The 24861-nt window shown below is 45.4% G+C and overlaps 1 protein-coding gene and 1 long non-coding RNA gene across 2 annotated transcripts; both read left to right on the top strand.

Annotated features, from left to right (window-relative positions):
- Positions 1–5281: 5281 nt before the first annotated feature.
- On the top strand, positions 5282–6891 carry LOC120698845. The gene is made up of 3 exons (XR_005685044.1): positions 5282–5534; positions 6365–6443; positions 6697–6891. It is a non-coding gene; the product is annotated as an uncharacterized LOC120698845 (long non-coding RNA).
- A 1647-nt stretch (positions 6892–8538) lies between these two features.
- LOC120700810 lies at positions 8539–23267 on the top strand. Its single transcript, XM_039985032.1, has 6 exons — positions 8539–8712; positions 21335–21472; positions 21851–21950; positions 22059–22589; positions 22691–23080; positions 23173–23267. The coding sequence occupies exons 1-6, from the start codon at positions 8539–8541 to the stop codon at positions 23265–23267; spliced, it is 1428 nt and encodes a 475-aa protein (XP_039840966.1).
- Positions 23268–24861: the final 1594 nt, after the last annotated feature.

The following is a 24861-nucleotide window of genomic DNA, read 5'->3' as shown; positions in this document are numbered from 1 at the left end:
TCGGTTAGCGTCGGCGGCGGTAGAGGGCGGCGCCGCCGGAGCTAGAGAGGCGGGGGAGCAGGCTGCGGGAAGGAAGAAGAAGAGTTTTTGTGATTGATTCCGCTAATTTCGTCCGAGTTATGAATAGACGTTCCCTGATCGTGGGCCCCACGGGTCACCGACGCCCCACTACCTGCGCTGGGCCACTACCGGGCCGCCACCAGTGACGTGGCCGGCCTATACGGGCGCCACGAGGGGAGTAGGCGAGGCAGGCGGCAGCCGCCACCGGCCGGCCAGTTCGACGCCACCCCCACTCCACCCTGCATCCGGATTGCGGCAGCCGGCGGCGGTACGGATGAACCTGGATAGTGGACAGGCACGGGCGCACGCCTACGGGCATGCGCGCGTCCAGCACTCCATCGCCGGCACGGCGCCATGGAGGCTAGTCGATCGCCGGGCCCCTACGGCTCCCCGACGGGGCGGGGCGGGGGCGTGACCGTGCTTGGCTACCGGCGTTCGTCAGTGCGCACGTCGTGGAGTATGTGGGCAGCCACTCGCTGTGGCTGCGCGGTGGCGGCTGCCGGTGACTCAGCTGCTGGCATGCGTGCGTGTCCCCGGACACCCAGGCGCCAGCTAGCAAGCTGGGTGGCGGCGGCGTGGAGCGCCCGCAGTGGCTGGAACAGCCGTAGAGTACCTACTAGCAAGCTCATGGAGCGCGGCATAACAATATCTTAGGGTGCATTTGGTTTTGGGACGAGGTGGGATGGGATAGGACCATTCTTGTTTGGTTGAGTGAGACAGAACTGTCCTAGTTTTATGTTTGGTTTAAGGATAGGAGGGATGAGGTTGGATGGCGTTAAACTCCACCGTAAGCTACAGTAAAGTGGGACCCATCTGTCATTCGGTCCGGTCATCCCTAACCTACCTCCGACACGCATCGCCAGTCCGACCACGCGGCGCCCTGCCTACGCCCACCTCCGGCCGCGCGCCTCCGCCCACACCGGAGAAAAGAGCAGGCCACACGTCCGCAGGCACAGATACGAACCACTACTACAAAAACGTTGATGTGTCTCGGTTGGGAAACCCCTATTGTCCCGCTTTTCCAACCGGAAACGCCAGTCAGGGATAAAAGGTGCTGCCAGCGCCCACATGGCTGGCGTACCCTTTTGTCCCGGTTGGTGTTACCAACCGGGACAAAAGGTCCTTTTTTCATGTTTTTCTTTTCTCAATTCTTTTTCTATTTCAATTATACTTTTGCATTTCAATTAAACTTATGTATTGGAATTCAGTATGTATGATCTCCACTAATATATACATATATATATAGTTACTTATATAATATTTGTCCTAGATAGTTATCATATATAAATTAATTCACTTATATATATATATGTATACACATATCAATACATGTGAATTCCTTTACATATGAAAATGTCTAGGACCAATATTATATAAATATATATATATACACACATATATATATTATTGGAGTGCTTATATATATAATACATACATACTCCATCGTATTTACATAGGTATATTCGTTCTTAATTACATAGTAGAATTTGCCTTTTGGAAATTTAATACATACATACATACTCATAAATAGAAATTTAATACATACACACACATATATATTTACATAGTTATATTCGTTCTTAATTACATATATATGCGTATATTGTCATATTTGCTGCGATTGTCAATATTAGATATTCCATCATAGTAGAATTCGCCTTTTGGATCGAGCACTTGCTCAACAATAAATCCGGAGAATTGTTCTTGAATCGCCATAATCTTTTCCTCCGGTATGAGTTTATCGCGCATCTCCCCGAACTATGGAAAAATGAGATAATTAATTTCGACTAATTAAAATACGAGTTCAAATATTAACAAGTTTTTTACTTACTTCCTCCTCCCAATCTGTCCAGCCCTTTGGAGGACCTACCAGACCATGGATGTTCTCGCATACATAGTATGCGCACAATACAGTGCCTTGTTTCTGCCTCATACACTTTAAGAGAGAAGAAATTATCAGGTATTTACATGAATATATAATAAAACTAATGAATCGTGCAACGAATCATCCAAGTGCGTACCGGAAAACCTGTCTTGATCTTCAATTACTTGTCAAATTTGACTGGATGATTTTTAGCGAATTCTTTCCAAATTCTGTGCATGATTAGAACAATTATAGTCAAGTAACAAAGTGATTCAAATTATCGGTCATCGACGGAGTAGTGGTAAAATTACTTTTTCATCATGTTAAGAAGATTTTCGTATTGTTCTGAAGGTCTCCTCAATGAGTCCATAACCACGAGTAGGCTCTTCTCAAGAATTATGACAATTAGGACCCAGTGTTCACTGCAAGATTATACGGAGGCAGTTCTTGGTAGTTAAGGTTTAAACAATTCGATTACAGAATAGAAAGAGTTAGACGGAAGGAATCACTCACGCAAAGTTGTAAGGAAACAATATCATTTGCTTGTTGTGATGAACGCTTATGTACTTGAACAAGTTTTGGAATATCTCATCGGAATTGTCACGTAGAAGCCTCCAATTACAAGTAATTGGGTCGATGAAGCCGAGGTGAGAGTATCCCTTTCTTCTGCAAGTATGTATCTCCATTCTACATGATACCGAATAAATCAAGAGATCAGTATGTTGAGATCATGCAAAACAATACGTAAGGAGAGTAAAATACTTATAGAACCCACAAGCCGACCATAGATATGTCGAGGGCCTCCTGATGGAATAGTTGGTAAATTTCTTCCCAGTTTATCCATATAATGGCCTCCCCCGTAAGAAATCGTCATCTTTAATCTTTGCGCCCTGCATGAAGATGCAATCGGCCATCGCACGCATGTAGTGCTGGTGCAGCTTATACATTTGCGTTGGAAGTACAGACACTACTTCTGGGGGTACAAGAGTTTTGTCGATCTCAAATGTCCATTTGACGACCACATCGGTCTTTGGAATATCTTCTCCCCCTACAATCTAAGCCGCCGTCAGGTTTGATTCTTTCAAAAATATAACAAAGCCTTGTTCTTGCGTCGTCTGTCCCACTACGAGAGGCTCTATTGATTGTTTCTTTTGGGCTCCGAGCTGTGGAACGTCGGACGACGACGACTTTGATTGTCTCTTCTTTTTCTCAGTAGTTTTGATAATTGTGCGTTCGTAGTCTGAAGGGGGGTCTCTTGGAATGAATTTTCTCTTATTTGCTTCGCACATTCCCTTAAAGAAATTTCAAATCTATCGGATTTATCACTTTCTCGGGCTTCGGCTTCGGCTTGAAGTGCTCTTTAACTCTTTCTTGAGTTATCCGATCGCATTCTTCAAGGCTCATGTCCCAGGGTTTAATAGGAGGCTCCTTGGTTTTCTTCTCCTTTTCCTTCTTCTTTGGAGGCTCCTTAGCCGGTGCAGCTACCTTCTTTGCCGGCGGCGGAGGGGGTGACCATGGAGGCGACGGTGACGCTTGAGTGTTCATCGGCGCATGAGATGATGGTGATGGAGAATGTGCCGGTGAAACTTGCCGAGACAGTGCTGCCCTTGGGGAGTTTTGCGGAGATGCCGGTCTTGGAGAGGCATGCTGAGATGCCGGTCTTGATGTTTGATCATCCGATTTTAGGACAATGTAGCGCTTATCCCATAGCAGTACTATACATGAAACTTAAAAATTCGGTCAACAACACATAGGTTTTCAACCGTCCTTGCGTTGGAACGCAGAATGCTCTAACGGATTTCTTGCTGGCGCAGAAGAAGATGGCGGAGCTGAAACCTCCGAGTTTGGTGGTGACGAACCGTAATGCCGCAATAAATCCTCAAGATCAAACGGAGGTTCCTCGCCCCTTGCCATGCATTCTCTATATTCTTTTTCCAAATAACGGAGCGCTGCCCTATGAAAAGCACTAGGTTTTTTGGACCGACGACCTACTCGAGTTGTGCCCTTCTCTCCAGAAGGACAACGATCACCCCCACCGGCGCCACTCTCTCCAGCTGCTGAAGTCATATTTTACTGAAAAATACCTTTATTTTCCACAAAATTATAAATTCTTACCATTACAATGCAAAAATTATTTACTATTACAATTACAATGATCAGATTAATAACTCTTGCAAATAACAATGAAATCATACAAAAAAGACGAAATGTATCATTAATCCTCAAGAAATCTCTAATTAATTGAAAGAATTCTATATAACTTCTACTATCCACATACTCATCTAAATCTAAAAATTATAATAATCCATTCATAATACAAAAAAATTCTAATATACTCATTTCATTAATTCATTCATGAATACAAAAATCAACTATCCACAATATGGTCATGTATACAAGTACATCACATGAAGTGTCTACACTCATTCTAAAAATTTCTACTATCCACATACTCATCTAAATCTAAAAGAAAATCACACCTACATATGCAATCTAGCTATATGTCCAAGAAATGAGCTAGCTACACATTTTCTCTATTTCTAAAGCATGAAATGAACTATACAAGCCAAGGAAGAAGAGAAAAACAAGCCCCAAACCTTTAGCGCCGATGGATGGACGAGAAATCAAAGATCTTCACAAATGTGGTGAAGAAATGAGCAAGAACTCCTCTCTCCCGAGCCGAGAACAGCAAGAAACAAGTGAGCTGAATGGCTCGGGCGGGGGGAGAGGAAATGGGATAAGGGGGCCAAGCCCTTTTGTCCCGATTGGAGGCACCAACTGGGACAAAATGGAGATCTTTTGTCCCGGTTGGTGGTTCCAACCGGGACAAAAGGGTACGCGGGCCTTTTGTCCCGGTTGGATCCACCAACCGGGACAAAATGCCCCCCTTTTGTCCCGGTTGGTGTCTCCAACCGGGACAAAAGGCCCCTGTCCCCCGCTGGCCCGGCTAGCCGTTGGACCCGGGACAAAAGCCACCTATTATTCCGGGCCCAAAGACTGCCGTGACAAATGGCCTGGGACAAAAGGCTATTCTATAGTAGTGAAGAGAAGGGAGGTCGTCTTTCTTCTAGCTTCTTATGGCTGCCGTGGACGAGAAAGTAAAGCTCACGGTGACAGCTCAGGGCACGGGGACGACGAACGAGGAAGATTTGTGACACCGGGGAGCATCACGGAGGTACCATTCTTGTAGGCGTTTTCTAAAACCGCCTCTTTATCATGTACTTGTAGGCGTTTTCTCAAAACGCCTCAAAAGAAGTCACGTACGAAGGTGTTTTCACGTAAACGCCTCAAAGGAGCGCACATATGAAGGCGTTCTGTAGAAATGCCACCAAGTTGTGAAGGCGTTCCGACAAAACACCTAAACAATGTCACATATGCAAAAATGGTCCCCACCAGGTACGAGACATTCCACCTGTCTCAAGCCTCATCCTTCTCCCCGTGTTCCTCTCGCGGCCTCGGCACGCGCCGCCTACCTCATCACCCAGATGCGCTCCCTCTCCGTCGAGCTCCATCGCTGGAGGCAAGGAGGCGACACATCTAGCCACAACGGCGATCTGGCACGGGCGTCGAACCTGAAGCGCGGCACCACGGCCGGTCTCTTCAAATCGAGGTTATCCCCTCCATCCGCCTCCTCTGCTCTGTCGCCTGGTTGAACTGCGGCTACCACCGCTCGAGCTCTGACTCCGGCGAATTTCCCCCCTAGTCCTCTCGCATCTGAGCTGAGCGCCTCCTTAAGTATTATGCATCTCCTCTTATTTGTTGATTTTGTTGGACTGCAGATGTGATTTAGGTCTGCTATTAGGCAGGGATTTCCCAAGAAATTTCTATTGTTTAGTCATGTCTGATTAATTTAGTATCTGGTAATATCCGATGATTGATGGCAACACCTCATTTAGCCTACAGTTACTAGGTAGTGTATACTTCGGTTTATGTTTGCTTGCTCAAAAGAAAACTATTGATCTCAATATTTTATTGAGCGCCGTGACGGAGCAACTTCAAACGTGGCTTCTGGTCAATGGTTTGGTATGAATGCTACTTAGAGTTGGTTTTGTCTCTTGCCCTAGGTGCATATTTTGTTTTAGGATCCATTTTTGTTTGAGAATATTGGTATTACTTGTTATGTGCTTATAATTGTTGAATGCGAAAGAAAAGTTCTAAACACGTACGGCTTTCTTTTTCAATCAAGTCTGAAATGAAAAATAGATGAAATCCATTTTTAGTTCTAAGCTTCTAAATTTCTTAAGGTTTAAGCTTTTGCAGTTTGCTGTTGTGTCTCATTAACAACTTATACCTGCGTTATACTTATGGTAAATGAACTAAGGTCGATGGATGAGTCCAAAAAATGAATAGTAGTAGTGCATAAGTATTGACACTTCAGTATGATTTTTTTTAAAAAAAATGATGCTCCATGTAACAGTTTTATCTTTTTTACTTTTGCAGAGAGAAGATGCGGTAGCAATAAATGCATATGCCTCAACATTTGCGCTAATAATTCACTCAAATACGTGGATAAATGAAGGTACCTGCGCTCATTATGTGCTGCTACTGTGGTTAACAGAAAGCATATGACTATAGGGATTAGCATGGCTTAGCGATTGTCATTTACATCTCTTTCTGCAGAAAAACTTTTATTGATAGGTTAGTGAGCAAATCTCCTATTTCTGTCTTTCTTCTATTAAGCTATCTTGTCTTTCTTTTCTTAAGTTTTTATTATTTTTGGTATGTTCGGTTCTGGAATAAGATTTTAACTGCCTGCTTTGTATGTCTTGCAGATAGCAACTAGAATTTGCAGAAATCCAGAAGAATTCTGGATACATCATGAGCTCCAATACTGCATTGTTAAACCTTAAATGATTCTGTTTTGTAGAAACTTGCATTCTGTTTGGCAACTTGTGAATCTTCCACCTAGCTATAGCTTGATTGTTGAGATTCTATTTAAGTTTTGAGTCCTTGAAGTTGTAACCCTGCAGATTGTAAATTCTCTAACTTCTCAAAGCAGTGGCGAAGCCAGCCCAGAAAATGACCTAGGGCAGACATCTACGATAAAAATTTTGCACGGCCAGAGCGAGACGCCGAGGCTTGCTGCCCGGTAGCAAGCGCCCACGTCAGCGGCGCACGGGATCCGCTGTCGCCACCGATGGGTGCCGAGATGAGGCTGCAGGACGGACAGGCGCGGAGTGGCGTCGCGCAACGGCAGCGACGCGCCAACGTGAGCGCCTGAGCGGGACTGTAGGGGGGTAGATGGTGAACTGCTGAAATTGGCAGCGGCATATGGTGGCAAGAAGATGTAGTGCTGGGTTGGGACGCTAGGTTGAACCACTTAAGAGGCTGCAGCCCACTCGACCTCGCGTTCGGAGGGCGCCGCCGCACCGTCATGAGCCCCTGCCGGAGTTGAGAACGGGGGATATCGTCAGCACCCACGAACCGGAGGAAACATCTACTATTATGGGCCGCCACACCAGGAAGCCTAGTGTTTATCTTGGCGCGAATGAGTTCGCTAGATGTGCCTGCCCGCACATATCAGGCCCAATCCATATTAACACAAGAGAGTCGCTAGTTAAATACTGAGTGCGTGCGAGGAGGAAAGGTATCAAACAATTTGTATGAACTCTTACTCTTTTCTCAAGTAACATGTTATGCGAAATCAATTCCCTCTTCTCTTATGTTCTTCCTATATTTTTCAGATCCATCCTTCTCATTCTCTGCTACCTTTACTGTTAACAAATATACTCTGAATCTCACCTGGAGGGACCTAGGGCGGCCGCCCTGGCTCGCCCTAGTGGTGGCTCCGCCACTGTCTCAAAGTGTAGTTTTGTTTTGGTTGCAGATAATATTTATGTAATTTGTGATTCAAATGGTATTTATATTGTGAGTAGAAAGGCGTGTGAGATGTAGATATTTGTGAAACTGAAAAACGCCTCCTAAATGTCTTTTAGGCATTTCAAGAAACTGCCTGAGATGGTGGATTGAGGCATTCTCAGAAGTGCCTATTATTGTATATAAGAGCAACTCCAGTAATAGTTCCTATTTGAGGTCCCTACTTTTTTGAGTATGGACTTCTCCTATTTTTTAGGGCTATTATTTCTATTGTTTTTTTAAAATTATTATTTCTACTGTCAACTCCAGCAATACCCTTTAATCTCAGCCTCTACTTTTTCTAACATGTTGGGCCCACTTGTCAGATCTTATTTTTTTCCTTTTATTCCAGGTAAATGGGAAGCATCTCTCTCCTCTGTACGCATCTCTCTCGCACTCTCTCCCGTGGCTCTCTCTCTCTCCACTCTCCAGTGGCGCTCTCTCTCTCTCTCTCTCTCTCTCTCTCTCACTCTCTCTCCAGTCTCCAGTAGCTCTCCAGCGGCGCCGGCACTCGAGGGCCACGGCCGTCGAAGATTACGTCCACGAGGCTCTGCGTCCCTTCTTGGTGTGGATCTCGCCGCCAGATGGTGGATCTCGCCGTCGGAAGCGGACCACGACGGCAGCTCGGGGGGCGGCGAGGTGTTCGAGCTCGAGCTTCGCGAGGGAGGGGGTCGGGCGCGCATGGCGGCGCGCTGGCGCCGGCAGCTTGGGGCAGCTGCAGCCTGCAGCTTGGGGCGCCGTCAGCTTGGGGCCGCGCCATGGACTCCGCTGCGGGGAGGGCCGCGCGCGCCGACGGCGGCGCTGAGGCCGCCTCGGTCTCCGCCTCGAATCTGAGTCCATGGACGCCGGTGACTAGGGTGCTCCTGTGCGCCTTCTCGGATTCTCTCCTCTCCCCGCGGCGGGCGGCGGCGCGGGCGCTGCAACTCGGGCCGGTGCGAGCGTGCCGCAGCTCGGGGTGGCGTCGCTGGCGTCGCAGCTCGAGATGGTGGAGCTCGGCCGGGCGTGCACCACCTGCCGCCGGCGTACAGGGCGCACAGGCCGGTGCCGAGCTGGGTCCGGCTCGGGGTCGGAGCCGGCGAGCAGACTGCCGGGCGCGGGGGAGGAGCGGCGCGGGGGAGTAGGGCCCTCGCTATGCGCCCGTGGGAGAAGTGGCCGGACGAGGAAAAGTAGGTGTCTCCTTTAGGTCCCTGCTGGAGTCGATTTTTTGATCCTCGGTTCCTATTTTAAAAATAGGATCTAAGTAGAAATTTTGCTGAAGTTGTTCTTAGACATTCAGAAATAACACAATGTTTTTTAAAAATGCCTTGTATTGTATGACTTTTCCCTTCATCAAAATGCTTAGCGTTTTCTAAATCGCCTTGTAAACTCATTGGAGGCGTTTTCTGGACCTACACGGGCATTTCAAAGTGCCTTCTATCAGCGTCTGTCCTGTAGTGTATGGAGATTTCATTTCGGGGCTTCTCTGGTCGGATTGGAGGACTATGGGGGGCCGGCGACGAGCTCAGTGGGCCGTTCGTCGTCGCGCCGCCCCGCCGTTGCTCCTCTCCGCTCGTGCTGCCGCCGGTGAGACTCGCCGCCGCCTGGGACACGCCGTGCGCGCGCCCCCTGCCCCTCTCCAGCCCTGCCTCGTCGTGCCGCCTCGCGCCACCGTTGCCGTGTGCGCGCGCGCCGCGCCACGCACGCCTTGGCAAAATCCGGCTGAACCCTGAACTACCGGTTTTAGAAACCGGAACCTCCCGGTTTTGTCAAACCGGAACATCTGGTTTTACAACCGAAACCTCCGGTTTTGTTAGGGTTGCATATCCAAAATGTTATTTCATGTATATCTTTTCATGCATAACATCTCATGCATTTTATTTTATGCATAAACTTAGCATCACACTAATGCATGCATCACATTCATGCATTATAGTGACCGAATCGTCGGAGAACGAACCTGTGGAGCCCACCGAGTCCGTCGAGCCCGAGCCTGGAGTCCAGTTCGCGGTCGAGCCCGAAGCTAATCAAGGCAAGCAGCTAAGCATGAATCCTTACTACTATTTAACCTGATTTAGTTTAGTTATCTCATCGGATAATGTTGGGTATATAAATTATGTACGTATTGCATTCTTGTACCCACTTTAATGCATTGTCCTTCTTTGATTGGTTTATCCATGTCCTTGTCACTTGTTAGGCAGATAATTACTTAACTTGACTAGATGCTTAGCTCTGCTTAGAATACTCATCTTGCTTACTAGAAAGAACAGCTGGAGTATCACATTTACCGGCTACCCTTGATCGCACTGGTTTGGTTTGGTTGTTAGTGAAGTGGTAGTACCGACATTCGAGCGGAATGGTAGGGCTTAGAGAATGAAGTCACAAGGGCATAGTCCGCTTGGATCGATTAAGGACCAAGTGGATGTCATCGGCCTTCAGCATCTTTCCGTGCTACCACATATCCAATATAATTGTACGGATGAGCCAATTACCTTCTTTGACTTGATCATTGAGGCCCGGTCCCAGATACGTGGCCAAGGGCTATGTAGGGAGGCTTAGTGTGTCCCTGGGTGGAACTATGTGTAGGAAAGTTTAGAGATGTCCCCGGTGGAACTAAGGCTCCACGCGCAAGCTGGGCGTACCCTCAATGGTTGAGCCTTATTGGGAACGGTTGACGTGAGTACCCCCTTGCCCGACGTGATCGGTTGGGTGAGTTGCATGGTCCTCGCGTCGTGTGGGTAAAGTAGTACACCCTTACAAGGTATTAATCAATTCAAATTGCCGCGCTCTCGGATATGAGCAAGCTCTTGGTTCGTCGAATTCTTCATAGAGAGTTTCGGTGTTGTTGGCTTTGGATTCATGTCATAGTAATGACCTTATGTTTATTATGTTACTCTCTTAATCAACTAAAATATTCTGGGGGTTGGGCAAGATTAATTAAGTTGCTTGGTGATAGTCTAGACAGCTCCTGCTTATGTAATAATTACTTAACCGTAAAGATTTTACTTGAGCTTTTGCATGATCCTTGTTTATTTATTCGCGTAAGTCTTGCGGAGTACCTTTGTACTCAGGTTGCTTCTAAACTTAGTTGCTGGTGAACCCGAAGTGGTGTTCAGCCACTTCTACCCCGCCGATCCTGGTGCGGGGGAGGAGTAGGTCGTTGAGGCTGGGATGGTGTCCTTGAGCAAGACATCATCATCGTAGTATGTTTTTATCGTAATCGAACTTCGTGAGAGCATGTAAATATAATAATCTTTAAGTTTCTGAATAATATGGCTTTCGTGAGCCCAAGGCTTGTAATGGAGATTAGTTTGAACCTTCCTATATTGAACTTGTAATGTTAAGTTTCGAACTCTGGTAGTGTAAAACTGCTCTTTGTGGTTCATTGGCGATGTATTCGATTGTAAACGGTACGTGTATATGCTGGTTTTGGGCGCATGTTGGAGCACATACCGGGACTACCGGATTTGATATTATTTTAGACGAATGACGTGTCGGTTATTCGTGAGAGCATGTAAATATAATAATCTTTAAGTCTCTAGATATTATTTCAGAACACGTGGTACGCTCTCTGGCAAGCACGTGTTAACTCTCATCTGAAAGATAATGACTGGTGGTTCGCTTAAAATAGTATTAAATTGGGCGGTTCTCACACCATCCGCACCTGCTCATTCGACGCATACTACTCTTCAGTTTGGCTGTACGTCGACATCATCTCTGTCCTAGCTGACAGCAAATTAATTCACAGTTAAAAGGCTCCCTGATTTGTCATATGTGTCTCCATTTTGTTTAAGAGGTGTTTTATTATTAATTTATATTTAATACTTTTAATTAGTGTCAAACATCCGAGGTGGCGGAACAAAATAGTCCCCTATCCCCAACTAGGTCTGGGCCTACGGTGTAGTTGGGTGCTACTTACCTAATATAATGACTAGAAATTGTCTTGTTCTTTTTTTTTGCTGAAACAGGAGGGGAAACTCCCCTACTGGGTAAAGAAAACAAAAAAGTTGTCCAAAACAGTACAAAAGCCTCAAGAAACAAAGAAAGAGAGGAAAAAAAATAAGAAAGATTACAAGAGGGCTTCTATCCATTCTGACATCATCGCTTTATATTTCTCTTTTGCTCTTAGAATAACTATGGCAAACTCTCTCTTGAAGTGCTCCCGACAATTATCTGGGTGAGGTTGAATTCCCTTTAAAATCAAATCATTACGTTGCATCCAAATACACCAGCTGAAAAGAATTATAACTTCCATAAAAAAATGGCACGCCAGCTGGGTTCTGAGCTGTTCAAATGCCTGAAAGGGGTCAGTGGTATTTCCCAAATAAAGTTGAATGGAAGCCCAGCAATCTTGTGCAAAGGGACAAGAAATGAAGAGATGTTCCAAACTCTCTTCCACATTTTGATTGCAGCAAACACAGTTATATGGAGGCAAGATCATATTTCTTCTTTTGAGGAGCTCCCTTGTGCTTAGTCTGTCTTTGAGGAGAAGCCAAAAGAACACCTTGTGTTTATTTTGGCAAGATGACTTCCATAGCCATTTAAACGCCGGGTGAACCAACCTGTGTCCTGTCAAATGGTCATAGGACTTGGAAGATGAGAAGAAAGGAGACCCCCAAATATAGGACCACACATCAGCTTCTGATGAAACAGGTAACTCAGAAAGGCTATGAACAATGTCTAGAAGCTGCTGGTATGCAATATCTGAGATAGGCAGGTGGAGGAGTGACTCAGGTCCTTGTGCATCATTAGCAGCTTTGAGGGAGATTCTAGTATTCTTGGCAAAAGAGTATAATTGCGGTGTATGATGCTGGAGGACTCTGTTGCTCCAAAGATCCTCCCAAAAGAGACAGGTTGCTCCATCAAATATGTTGACCATTGCCATTCCTTTGTAAGAGATAAGCAACTTTAAGTTATCTCGCCACCAGAAAGAACCTTTTCTCTGCTGTGAGGGTAAGGATCCAGAATTGTAATATTTTTCCCAAATTAGGTGGACCCAGGGAATATCAACCCTATTGAAAAATTTGTGTAAATTTTTCAGTAACAAGGCTTCATTTTGGGTTTTTAAGTTTAGCACTCCCAGACCTCCTTCTTGCTTTGGAAGGCAAACCATTTCCCAAGCAGCTTTTGGGGGTTTCTTGTCATTGATGTTAGACCCCTCCAGAGGCAGTGTTTCCTATACTTGTCGATTTGTTTAATCACCATTTTGTACAACTGAAAAGTACTCATAGCAAACATTGGGAAAGCTGAAAAGATGGCATTAGTGACTTCATCTGCTTGGGAGAGAAGTGCCGAGGTACAAGCCAATCTACTTTCACATTTCTTCACTAGTGGGAGGAAATCTATGACCTTGGGTTTTGTCAAGCCAAGAGTAAGCCCAAGATATGTGAATGGAAGGGTACCCATTGCACAACCAAAAGATTGGGCTAAATCATTGGTAACATGATCCTCCATATTGATGGGCACAAGCATGGATTTGGTGAAGTTTACTTTTAAACTAGTGGAAGCAGAGAACCTCTGAAGTAATTCTTTTAGATAAGACTCTGAGAATTACAACCCTCCAATATGATCAAAGTATCATCAGCATACTGAAGTATTGGGAAATCTTGTGAATGTCTTAAAGGTATTGGCAGTTGTAAACGACCTTCTAATCTGGCTCGATTTAACATACTTTGCAAAAGATTTGCTGCTAAAACAAACAGGAGTGGAGACAGTGGGTCTCCTTGTCGAACTCCTCTTCGGCAATGAAAGATTTTGCATGGGACACCATTTAGGAGTACTGAAGATGTGCCTGTGGAAAAGATGAGTTGCATCCAGTGTAGCCATTTGGGACCAAACCCTTTATGCTCCATTATCTATAACATGGCTTGATGTTCAACTTTATCAAAAGCTTTCTCAAAATTCAGTTTTAGGATGACTATTGGCTTCCTAGATTTATGACAAAGATATAAATACTCAAGTGCCCAAGCTAAGCAATCTTGAATTGTCCTGGATTGAATGAAACCATACTGATTTTTGTGGATCAGTGACTGGATGACCTTCTGTAATCTATTTGCTAAAAGTTTGGTAATGAGTTTCATGGATGTATTAAACAATGAAATCGGCCTAAAGTCATTAGCTTTGACTGCCTCCTCAAATTTGGGAATCAAGGTAATGGGAGAACCATTTATACTCTGAAGACAAACATCTCCATCAAAAAAAAGCTTGACAAAAATTATAAAAATCTTGTTTAACAATAGGCCAACATTTCTTGATAAAATCTGTATTGAAACCATTTGGCCTTGGGGATTTATCTGAAGGCAAATTATTGACAATATCATCAATCTCCTCGGTTGTAAAAGGTTCTTCCAGGCAACCAAGATCAATGGAGGCAAGAAGGAGATTATGAAGATCTAGCTGCATTCCCTGAAATTCAGACTGGCCCAATCTGTCTTTGTAAGCCTCCCAAAGAATTGAGCCTTTCACCTGATGTGAGGACTGAAGATGTCCACTTTGATCCTCCAGGAAGGTGATTAGTTTCTTTTTGTGTCTGATAGTAGCATTTGCATGAAAGAATTTAGTACCAGCATCACCACAAGTTACCCATCTAATTGTGCCTCTCTGCTTCCAATATATTTTTCGTTGCAACAGAAGTGAAGTCAGCTTATCTACTAGGAGCTTTTTAAAATTCCATTCTGCAAGTGAAAGATCTCTAAATTCCTCTATCACACTGAGGAAAGACAAGGTTAATTTAACATTTGCAATATTGGCTTTGAGAGTAGAAAGATGCTTTTGCCAGGATTTAAGAACTCTCCTTAAGTTTTTAAACTTCCCAGAAAGGATTTTGGCTGCATCAGAATGAGGGGTGGGCAAGGACCAACCATGCTGCACTATTGCAATGAAGTGCTCGTGTTCCATGAGATAGTTATCAAATCTGTAAATGTTCCCTTTAGGAAGATCTGTTTTAACTGAAATAATACATGGTACATGGTCTGAAGTTTCCATTACCAGGGAGGTGACAGCAGTCCCAGGGTAGGAAGTTGTCCATGAATTAGAAGTAAAAAAACCAATCCAAACGCTCTAAGAGAGGTGGTGACTGCTTGTTTGTCCAAGTGAACTTCCTGCCTAGAAGAGGTAATTCCACTACCCCTAAAGCACTAATAGCTTCATTAAAAAGTAACATTTCATTTATGTCACCACCTGGTCTATTTCTGTCTTCAGGGTTTCTCATGAGATTAAAGTCGCCAAGAATCAGCCAATCAACCTCATCTGGCATTTGAATGTTTTTCAGCCAATTAATAGATTGGAGTTTACCAGGGGCAGTGCAAGGTCCATATACATTAGTCAGCACCCAATCAGAAGCATTGTGGTTAGAGATGAATTCCACCGAAATGCCAAACTCATTGCTGAAAACAAGGTGGCTAGTGAACATACGTGATTTCCAAATAGTAATCACACCACCCAACCAATTGGTCTCTTGATGATTAACTAAGCCCGTGAACCAGAGCAGCCGTTGGGCGAGATAGAGATGCCATCCAGATGCATGCATTCCTTGCTGGCCGGCAAAAAAATATTGTATTTAGGAATTGGGACTCAACTCATTTCATTGACCAGCAAAGAACATGCATATTTGGTTGAGGTGATCTCTTGATGCAGGGAAAATATTGGGTGCAAACTATCTCTTCGGTGGAATCGTGAAAACCTCCTTTAAAACTATACTTAGAGGTTTCCAAAAAATTTGAAATGGTGCACATCTATGGTCAATCTATATATGTACTTTGTGGCAAAAGCTAGGAACCAAACTCGTTTTTGTTAAAGTCCATCTACTAACCAAACTCGTTTTTGTTAAAGTCCATCTACTATGAAAGTGATCGGGTGCTCTAGACTAAGAGGGGGAGGGGGTGAATTAGGCACTAATAAAACTTAGACCTATGCCTCCAACTAGTTTGCACAAAACTTAAACTAAAACATGCTATCTAGATGTGCAACTAGGTTGTTCTAGTGTGAAACCCCTATCCCAAAAGAGTTTAGCAACCTATAGCCTTTCCTATCAAGACACTATTCTATGAAAGTAAAGGCACATAAATTTCTAGTAAGAAATGCAGAAGCTTTAAAGAGCGGGATAGGAGATAGCAAACTCTTGACTTGGGTGTTTATCCCGTGGTTCGGTTAGCCACAAAGGCACACTTACATCCACGTTGTTGTAGCACTCACTAAGAGTATTGCTACTCGACCACCAAGTCTCTTCCGTGAACACAATCACGGTCACCTTGGCCCCGGGTTTCATTAAGGAGCTTCTCCACAAAGGATGGGGGTCTCCACGTCCCCCGCACAAAGATGTCGTCGCCGCTCCACACCAAGTCGGAGGGTCGATGACGTTGCCGGCGAGCTTCACGCTCCAAGGTGCCGGCGCACCAAGCTCTTGTTTTGGTTCACTAGAGAACCATAGCACAAAGGCTCAAGGCCTTGCAATCTCACTCACTAAGAGCTAATCCTTTACACAACACTCTCAAAGTGTGCTAAGGGCTAAGGATATGATCTTGATGCTTTTGTATGGCTTGGAGATGTTCTTGGGTGTGTGTGGGATATCCAGCAACTCCAGCAAGCTTCAAATGGCCGGGAGATGTCATATATATAGGCCTCCAAGTCGTGGAGCCGTTGCTCCAACGGTCAGCAAAATTCTGCGTACCATCGGATGAACCGATGCCTCTGGTATGGGTAGCGTCGGTTCATCCGGTCTCTCTAAGCACGAAGTAGCCGTTGAACTTCTGACAGCTGACACAGTGACCACCGGTTGAACCGATGCTTTGTTCCGATGCATCACCGGTTCATCCGGTGCTTAAGGATCTTCTCCTGACAGCTGACGTCATTACACCGATGGTATGCACCGATGCTTCACCGGTTCAACCGGTGCTGAAGAATCTTCTCCTGGGCTCTTGACATCGTCTCTGGAACATAGGACGCCCAATGCACCGATGCCCCTTTTTGACCCGTCGGTTCATCCGGTGCCCATAAACTGACTTGGCTTTGATTCCCTTCTGCACCAGAATTCCATAGCGTCGGTTCTTCCGACTACCATCGGATGCACCGATGCCCTTGGCGTCGGTTCTTCGGGCCTTGCTACGCCTATCTTCTCTTTCTCTTTATCATTATTTGGACTTAAATGCCTGAGAATGTCATCTTAACAATCATATTAGTCCAAGTGTTGTGTTGTCATTGAATCACCAAAATCACTCGAAATGACATAAATGGTGCCATGTTCGTTTCATACTATTAATATCCCACGCTAGCACTACTGCTCTTTCGAACATCAGGAACCGTTGGCGGGCGTGGGGCTAAGAAACAGCTAGCAAACTTATCAGCCGTGTCTTTTTTGACCTTATCAGCCGTAGCCGCTGCCAACTGCTGCCAATTGCCAGCTTTTTCTCTCTCACGGAACACTATTCAAACAGCCGCTGCCAGCCGCAACAAGTCCTACCTGAAAGGAGTTCATCGTGCTCGTGGTATAGCATTTCAAGTTGGTCACCGTGATCGCCGGCCCCTTGGCCCCTACCCACATGTCACAGCAGTGCACCCACTGCCAGCTGGTTCCATGTGCACATCGAGCTTCATGCCTCCTCTCGTGCTAGCTGCTGGCTCCTGCAATCATTGGTCAGGTTCTGTTTTCATCTTGTTCAGTTGAGCTCCGGCGGCTCCGGTCCAGTAAACTGCCATGTTCTGTTCTCTCTATCTAACTTGAAATACTCCCCACTTCAAAAAAAAAACTCCCTCTGTTTTGCTCTCAGAGTAAATGGAGGAGCTCCCAAGTCCCAACCATTTGTGGCAAAAAGTTAATGGCCGCTGTGAGATTGCTTCGGTGATCTTTTTTTTTAATACAGGAAGCCTATATAACTTCAACATCCTTGGCATCAACGCGCGGGGGGGGGGGGGGGGGGGGGGGGGGGTTGTTTGCCTTGGTTGGTGGAGCTAGCGCGGAGCCGGGGAGCGACTTTCACGGGCTTCAGTAGTTTCATCTTTACCTGTGTTGGCTGTAGCACAAAGCTTCCCTCTGGCTTCCTTGAACAATAGCCGTACAGTATCGCTACAGGATAGAGGAGCCGGAGCTGCGTTGGTAGGGAGCCTGGCAATTGCCAATGCCAAAGACTCACTAACTAAATCCATGGTTACCCTTTTTTCACCGAGGATGTATGGTGATAGAAAAGACAGGGAGTGTGCATCATTTCTAGTGTTAAGAACACCTAGCAAATTAGACATAGGCCCCGTTCGGTTGCACTTAAAAGTGCTGGCTGGGCTGAATTTGGCTGGGTTGATTGCCATCCGGGCGGCCATGCCTCTGCCGCGCCATCGCCCTGCGCCGCTAGGGATGGCAACGGGTCGGGTAAGGTGCGGGTAGAGCAAATACCCGCCCGCGACAATACCCGAAACTACAAGGCATACCCGTATCTGCGAAGTCTAGCGGGTAAAATTTTATACCCGTACCCATACCCACCGGGTACGGGTCGGGTTTCGGATACCCATGAGTATTTTAATAATAGCATAAATAACATATCATTTGGTCGTATTGACTAGCATATTTTGAATTTATCATCCATATAAGCGAACGCAAAGCAACAGATCATCTTGCACCATTTTTTTCTTATTTTCAACATCTATTTTGTAGTTGTATGTGAGTACATGTGTTCAATTCTAGTTATGTATTTCATCTAAAAAATATAACAATGATCATACGCTTCACTGCAAATAATAAGCAAAATGTCAATATCATTTTCACATCTATTAGTTCACACAATTTCACTATCTATCTATTTAGTTCATACAATCACAATAAAATGAGACATAAAATTTGTGAATGATAAGAGTTTACTAGATTATTTTTTGTATTTCGGGTACCCGTCGGGTACCCACGGGTAAAAGATTTTACCCGCGCTCTACCCATGGGCAAAATTTTATACCCATACCCATACCCACAGGTAAAATTTCATACCCATACCCTCACCCGTCGGGTCGGGTACCCGCGGGTACCCGCATCCGCGGGTAAAATTGCCATCCCTATGCGCCGCCCCCTAGCCCCGCGGGTAAAATTGCCATCCCTATGCGCCGCCCCCTTAGCCGTCCGCCTCCGCCGCGCCATCCCGTTGCCCCGCGCCGCCCCCCTAGCCGTCCGCCTCCGCCGCGCCATCCCGTCGCCCCGCGCCGCACCCCTAGCCGTCCGCCTCCGCCGCGCCATCCCGTCGCCCCGCGCCCCCCTAGCCCTCTGCCTCCACCGTGAAATCCGCGCGCCCTGCGCATCTCCCCTAGCGGGCGCCATCCGTCTCCGCCGCGAAATCCGCGAGCAGGGCGGCGCCCCCCAAGCTGGCGGCATACGAGCGCCCTGCACCACCGTCGTTCCATTCGACGGCCCCTCCGCCCACCGCATCCGTGCCGGCGGCCGGCCCCGCCAACGCAGCACGTCGAGGAGGCCCGCCGCAGGAAACAACCCGCCCACGAAGCTGTCGGCCCGGACGACGACGATGACGAAGCAGGTCCGCCTGTACTTTGTCTGCCGATCTCGGCATCACCTCGCCTCGGCGCCACCCCTGACCTCGGCGATCCGCCCGGTGAGACACCGCTGCCCTCGGCTCCCTTCCAACCTCGAAGCCGGCGTGTGCTGCCGCCGCCGATACTGGCAGCCCCTAGGCAACGTTGAGCACACTGGCAGTGTCATCTACTTACTCGTGGTCTCCCCCTCCAGCCAGGCACTACAACCTCCGTTGAAGGCGCGCGAAGCCAACTAGGCAGGCAAGTGTCACGTCCAATATGTACTTATGCTGTCTGCTTACGTTCATTCGCGTTCTATCCATGTACATAGTACGTACGACTCACAAACTGTGATACAGATGCCCCGTGATCGTGCTAACTGGGATGACCACACCACCCCCCTTTGCTTGACCTAGTGGTTAAACAGAAAGAACTATGCCACTGGGGTGACAAAGGCCCTACCACTATCGGTTGTACTATTATATGTCGTTCCTTCGACGAATCCACTAAACTGGGCTACAGCAAGAAACAGATTCAGAACAAGTTTAACGACCTAAAGAGGGCGTACTTAAATTGGCGCGATGGTTTGAAACAAAGTGGGCTTGGCCGTGACCCGGAGACCGGTGAGGTGGCAGTTGACCCCGTTTGGTATGCCGCCCGCCATGGGGTACTAACTTCGACCTTTTCGTTCAATCCACTATACTATGGCCGTTCCCATTAACTGATTACTAACATGTCGAACCATGCGGCACGTGCAGGAGCCTAGCGCACCGGCTAGTGAGAAGTACAAACGGCCGCCATTCTGTGAGCAATTGTTCTCGCTTTTTGGGCACACCCCCCGTTATAGGGGCCAATTGGTATCTGCCGGGGGACACGGTCCTGATCAAACCTCCAGTGGTGACAACCCTCAGACTCCTCAGGACTCGTCAGATGAGCCTGTAAGATCCCGTACTGTTGGTCAGTCCTCCAAAAGAACCAGCAGGGAGCATTCTGTTTGCAGCCCAATTAAAAAGAAGAGTACCAAGACTCCCTCCCTTGATGAGTCCCTAGATGCCCTCGACTCCATCATTAAGGATGCGAGCGAGTGCAAGTCGCGTTGTATCACTGAAGTCGAGGAGATGGCAAAAGTCCATCAGATTTTGAAAGAGGATGGGTATAGCGAGAGTGATATATTTTTCGCCCAAGCCGTGAATCTTTGCACAGACAGGCTCCATTGTAGGGCTTTCCTGAATATGGAGACCAAAGAAGGCCGGTTCAACTACATCAAGGTGTCTTGGGACGTGATGACTCTAATGTCCAAGTGATCCGAACATCAGCGTCAGCTGCTGCGTGTCCTTCATTTGTAGCTGTTTTCGTTATTGCCTGTGTCTTGTAATTCCAAAACCGTGCCAGTGTTTCTTGAGTCCTCTTTGTTGTAATATGGACATTTTCGTTAACTTTGGTTGCTGGTCAATGTTTGTGGGTTGAATAAAACATGTGTGCTGAACTCCTGTTCATTCTAATAATTGTGGTTTCTCTAAAGTAAATTGCATTAGGGCTGCTCCTTTTGTTTACCTTCTCTAACTAATGTGTAATTACCGGCAGTGCATTTCATTTGTAGTTACCTTGTCTAACTTGCTGTTTCATTTGTTTGCTGGTTCACACAGGGGTGCGGGCAGCTATGCCCGACTGATGGAATGCATTGGTGATTGAGTCACAACAAAGGATTTGAGTGGGTGTGGGTTGTTGACCAGGTTTGTCCTCATCCCCTCTTAACCCTTATTTATTTTACTCATTTGATAACTCAGCTGGAACTTGGCTCACAGCTTGGGACTGGTTCACACCTTGGCTTGTAAAACCTGTTGAAACTTGGCAGGTAATATTCCATTTTGGCAATCATTTTCTTATGCATTTTCCAAGTAAAAAAAATGACAAGCATGTAAAACCTGATAGCTAGTTTTTGAACCTGATAGCTATTTTTTCTTATGCATTTTCTTTTGGCTTGTAAAACCTGTTAGCTATTTTTTTAATTGAACATTACTGTACGCACATGATTTTGAAGAGTTCTTGTCTTTACATTTCATCACATCATTTTTTTGACAGACAAACAAGGAGTTGATAAGTATAAGGTCTCTATGTGCATTTGCTAGAAGAGCCCGCCACAAATACAAGTCTGCGGAGCCATTACCATCTTATTCAGTGGTTGGTTCATCATCTGCATTTGGTATTTCAAACCAAAGGGTTAGTCCTCTACAACATTTGCAAATCAGCATTTCAACTTGAAATTTGGATGCTGCTGGATGTTGCTTATTATATCATCATGTCACCTTTAGTAACAATTATGAAATCTAAAGAAGATACTTTGTTTCATTATTCCAAATGCCTGGTTCGGACCTTGATCTGATATTTTGAGTATTGATTGTCCATCCTGCAAAAAGATAGAGTATATCTTACTGTATTTGAATTTTAAACATGGTTCTTTCACATCTTTGTATGATCTTACTGAAACATATTGATTACATGATGTCGGTCTGATGGTTGCTTGACACTGCTACAGTATCAAATGGGACGCATTCGAAGATCCCTCCTTACATATTGATTTGCCTGTTTGAGTTGCAGATGGACAGCAGCGAGGAATCATGCACCAGCGAGTCTTCTAGTGACAGTGAGCTCTTGAAGAAGTTGGCCGAGGCAGCTATCGTGCTGAGAAGGATTAAAGGTATTCTGTCTAAGCAGCCAACTGTGGTAAATCCTACTTGTCCCATAACCAAGATGACTGGGGCTCAATGGATGAAACTGAATCTTGATGACCCTACTAAATGCATAGATAATTTACATATGACTCCTGATGCTTTCCTGAACTTGCATGACCGCTTACTTCCCTATGGGTTGAAAAGTACAAAAGAGTGCGGGTCCATGGAAGCTTTAGGTTTATATATCTGGACTTGTGCGCACGGATCTGGTGTTAGAGAATGCAAGGATAGATTTGAAAGATCTTTAGATACAATAAGTAGGAAGACTTCTAAGGTGGCAGAGATTATGTTTAGGTGGGCACAGACTGTAATAGTTTCTGCTGATAGACATTATACACAAGTGAGCAGTGAACTAGCTGAATATGCACCATGGTTTGATGGATGCATAGGTGCTATAGATGGCACTCACATACCGGTTGAGGTGAACCAAGAAGCCAGAGTGGACTTCATTAATAGGGATGGAGAAGTTTCGATTAATGTTTGCGCCATAGTGGACATGCACGGCCGATTCACCTATGTGGCTGCCGGGAAGGCGGGTGCATGTCATGACATGGCGGTTGTAGAAGATTGTCAGGCGGATCAAAGGTTCTCGCATCCACCGCCAGGTCTGTGCTTATTTTTGAAACTTATGATGCAGCGGTTGTCACTCCAGTTTATTGCAACAATTGTTTTGGTACTAAGACTGGAAATTGTTTAATTGTTGTAGGACGGTACTACCTAGCGGACTCGGGATACAGGGAGCAGCAAGGATACATGACTCCTTTCCGAGATACTAGGTATCATAAGACACATTTTAGGGGCGTTGATGTTCGCACATTAGATCGTCAGGAGAAATTTAACTACATTTACTCGAAGCTGAGCAATGTCATTGAGCGGAAGTTTGGGCATCTGAAAGAGCGGTGGCATATCCTGGAAGGGGTTCCATTTTTCAGGAGGGAAAAGCAAGCATGGGTTATCATATCCTGCTTTGCAATCGACAATTATTTGTGGCTGTGTAAGTATGGAGATGGTTCGACGTACGATCCATCAGACTGGGTGGCGATGAATAGTACAATAAATATCTCAGTTCTGAGGGAGTTGGTATCTATTGGAGTTGGTATCTATTGCTGTGTGGCCTTCATCATGAGTGTTAATTCGTTAGTAGTTTGCAAGTTTGAAACCATTTGTAATGTAATGAACTGCTATTAGATTACGTGATGGGGATAACTTTGCGGTTCATGGACATGGATGCATTTGCTCTGTCGAAGTGCCTGCTCTTTTCTATGTTTCATGTGATGTATTGACGACAAAATTTGAATTTGAATGGATGTGTCTTAATTCGTTATTGTGTGCAAGTTTGAAATCATGAGTAATGTAATAAAGGACTATTTGATTAAATGCTAGTGATAACTGTTGCGGTTAATGGACAGATAATGTAATTTAATTCTATACGCAGCAGTGGCACCATTTTCTTTATTTAATGTGTTGCATTGGCGCCAAAATTTGAATTTGAATAGGGCTTTGCCGCTAGAAATGGGCACCTGGGTGCCTCCGCCGGCCAGGACGCCACGGTATCCAGGCTTTAACAGTGAATTCCAGCCAGCCAGCTGCAACAGTACTCCGTCCAGTCCAGCCCAGTCCAGCACTAACAGTAACATCCCGCTGCTACAGTACTCCGTCCAGCCCAGCCAGCAGCTTTCAGTCCAACCGAACAGGGGCATAAAATCGGGATGACCCGCAGGACCTCGGAGGTGGCTGAGCTGCTGGGCCTGCGAGGTACTACTTTATCCATCAATTGTTTCGTAGCTTGGACTAACTTGAGTCCTCTTGTGAATCTCAGCGGTTTTTTATTTTTTTATTTTTAATTTCTGTTTTTTACAAAAATATATTTTCGAGTTGGAAATTTACAGAAATATACCCCGGCCGCCCCGCTGCCGGGCGGCCGGGACTTAGCCGCCCGGCTGCCGGGCGGCAGGAGCTAATCTGCAAAAAAAGAGGAAAACAATTACGAACAGGTCCTTGGGAACCGGCCGCCCGGCAGCCGGGCGGCCGGCCTCCCAGGCCGCCCGGCTGGGGGCGGCCGGCCCCCCTTTATATAAGGGTGTTGGCTGCCCCTCCCCCCTCATTTGCCTTGCTAAAAATCCAGAAAAAAAGAAAAAAGATGGAGGGAGGGAGAGGAGGGGTGAGGGAGAGGCAAAGCGGCGAAGACCTATCGGATTTTCAAGCCGGCGACTTTAGATAACTAAAATTTTCCACATTTTATAAATAGATTATGTTGTAATTATTTTTTTGAAACAGTAGATTACCAATCAGTTCAATTATTGTTAGGAGTGATTAGTGGTACATTTAGGTGCATTTACTTATAGTGATTAGCGTTGATATAGTACATTAAGTGTTAGATTTCGTATTAGAAAATACTAGAAAATTGTTAGAGAAGTATTAGAAAATGCAAGATAATATTAGAAAATTGTAGAAAATGTTAGAAAATTGTAGAAAAGTGTAGAAAATTGTAGAAAATTATAGAAAATTGTAGAGAATGTTAGAAAATTGTAGAGAATGTTAGAAAATTATAAAAAATTATAGAAACTATTTTGTTGAAACAGTATATTAGCAATCATTTTAATTATTATTAGGACTGATTAGTGGTACATTTAGGTGTAGTTAATTGTAGTGATTAGTGTTGATATAGTACATTAGCAATCTAATTAATTAATCTTAAAAATTGCAAGATAATATTACAAAATTTCTAAAATGTTACAAAATATTAGAAATTATTATTAATGGTTAGAAAATTTTATAAATTATTTAGGAAATATAAGGAAATATTAGAAATATTTAGATGTGTGTGATTGTATTGTATTGTTTTGATCTTACGTGGTAGGTATGGCTGGGGTTACT

The sequence above is a fragment of the Panicum virgatum genome, chromosome 3K (genome assembly GCF_016808335.1).
Source record: "Panicum virgatum strain AP13 chromosome 3K, P.virgatum_v5, whole genome shotgun sequence".
In the NCBI taxonomy this organism is placed as follows: domain Eukaryota; kingdom Viridiplantae; phylum Streptophyta; class Magnoliopsida; order Poales; family Poaceae; genus Panicum; species Panicum virgatum.
The sequence above is the reverse complement of the archived record's forward strand: the minus strand, read 5'-3'. Positions and strand labels throughout refer to the sequence as shown.

Bases quoted from the DNA above. Each gene is read 5' to 3' on its own strand.
- LOC120700810 (XM_039985032.1), top strand. From the start codon at position 8,539: ATGGACTCCGCTGCGGGGAGGGCCGCGCGCGCCGACGGCGGCGCTGAG. The intron at 8,713-21,334 runs GTGCGAGCGTGC...TTTTTTTGACAG, and splicing joins GGGCGCTGCAACTCGGGCCG to ACAAACAAGGAGTTGATAAG. The intron at 21,951-22,058 runs GTATTCTGTCTA...CTAAATGCATAG, and splicing joins CGTGCTGAGAAGGATTAAAG to ATAATTTACATATGACTCCT.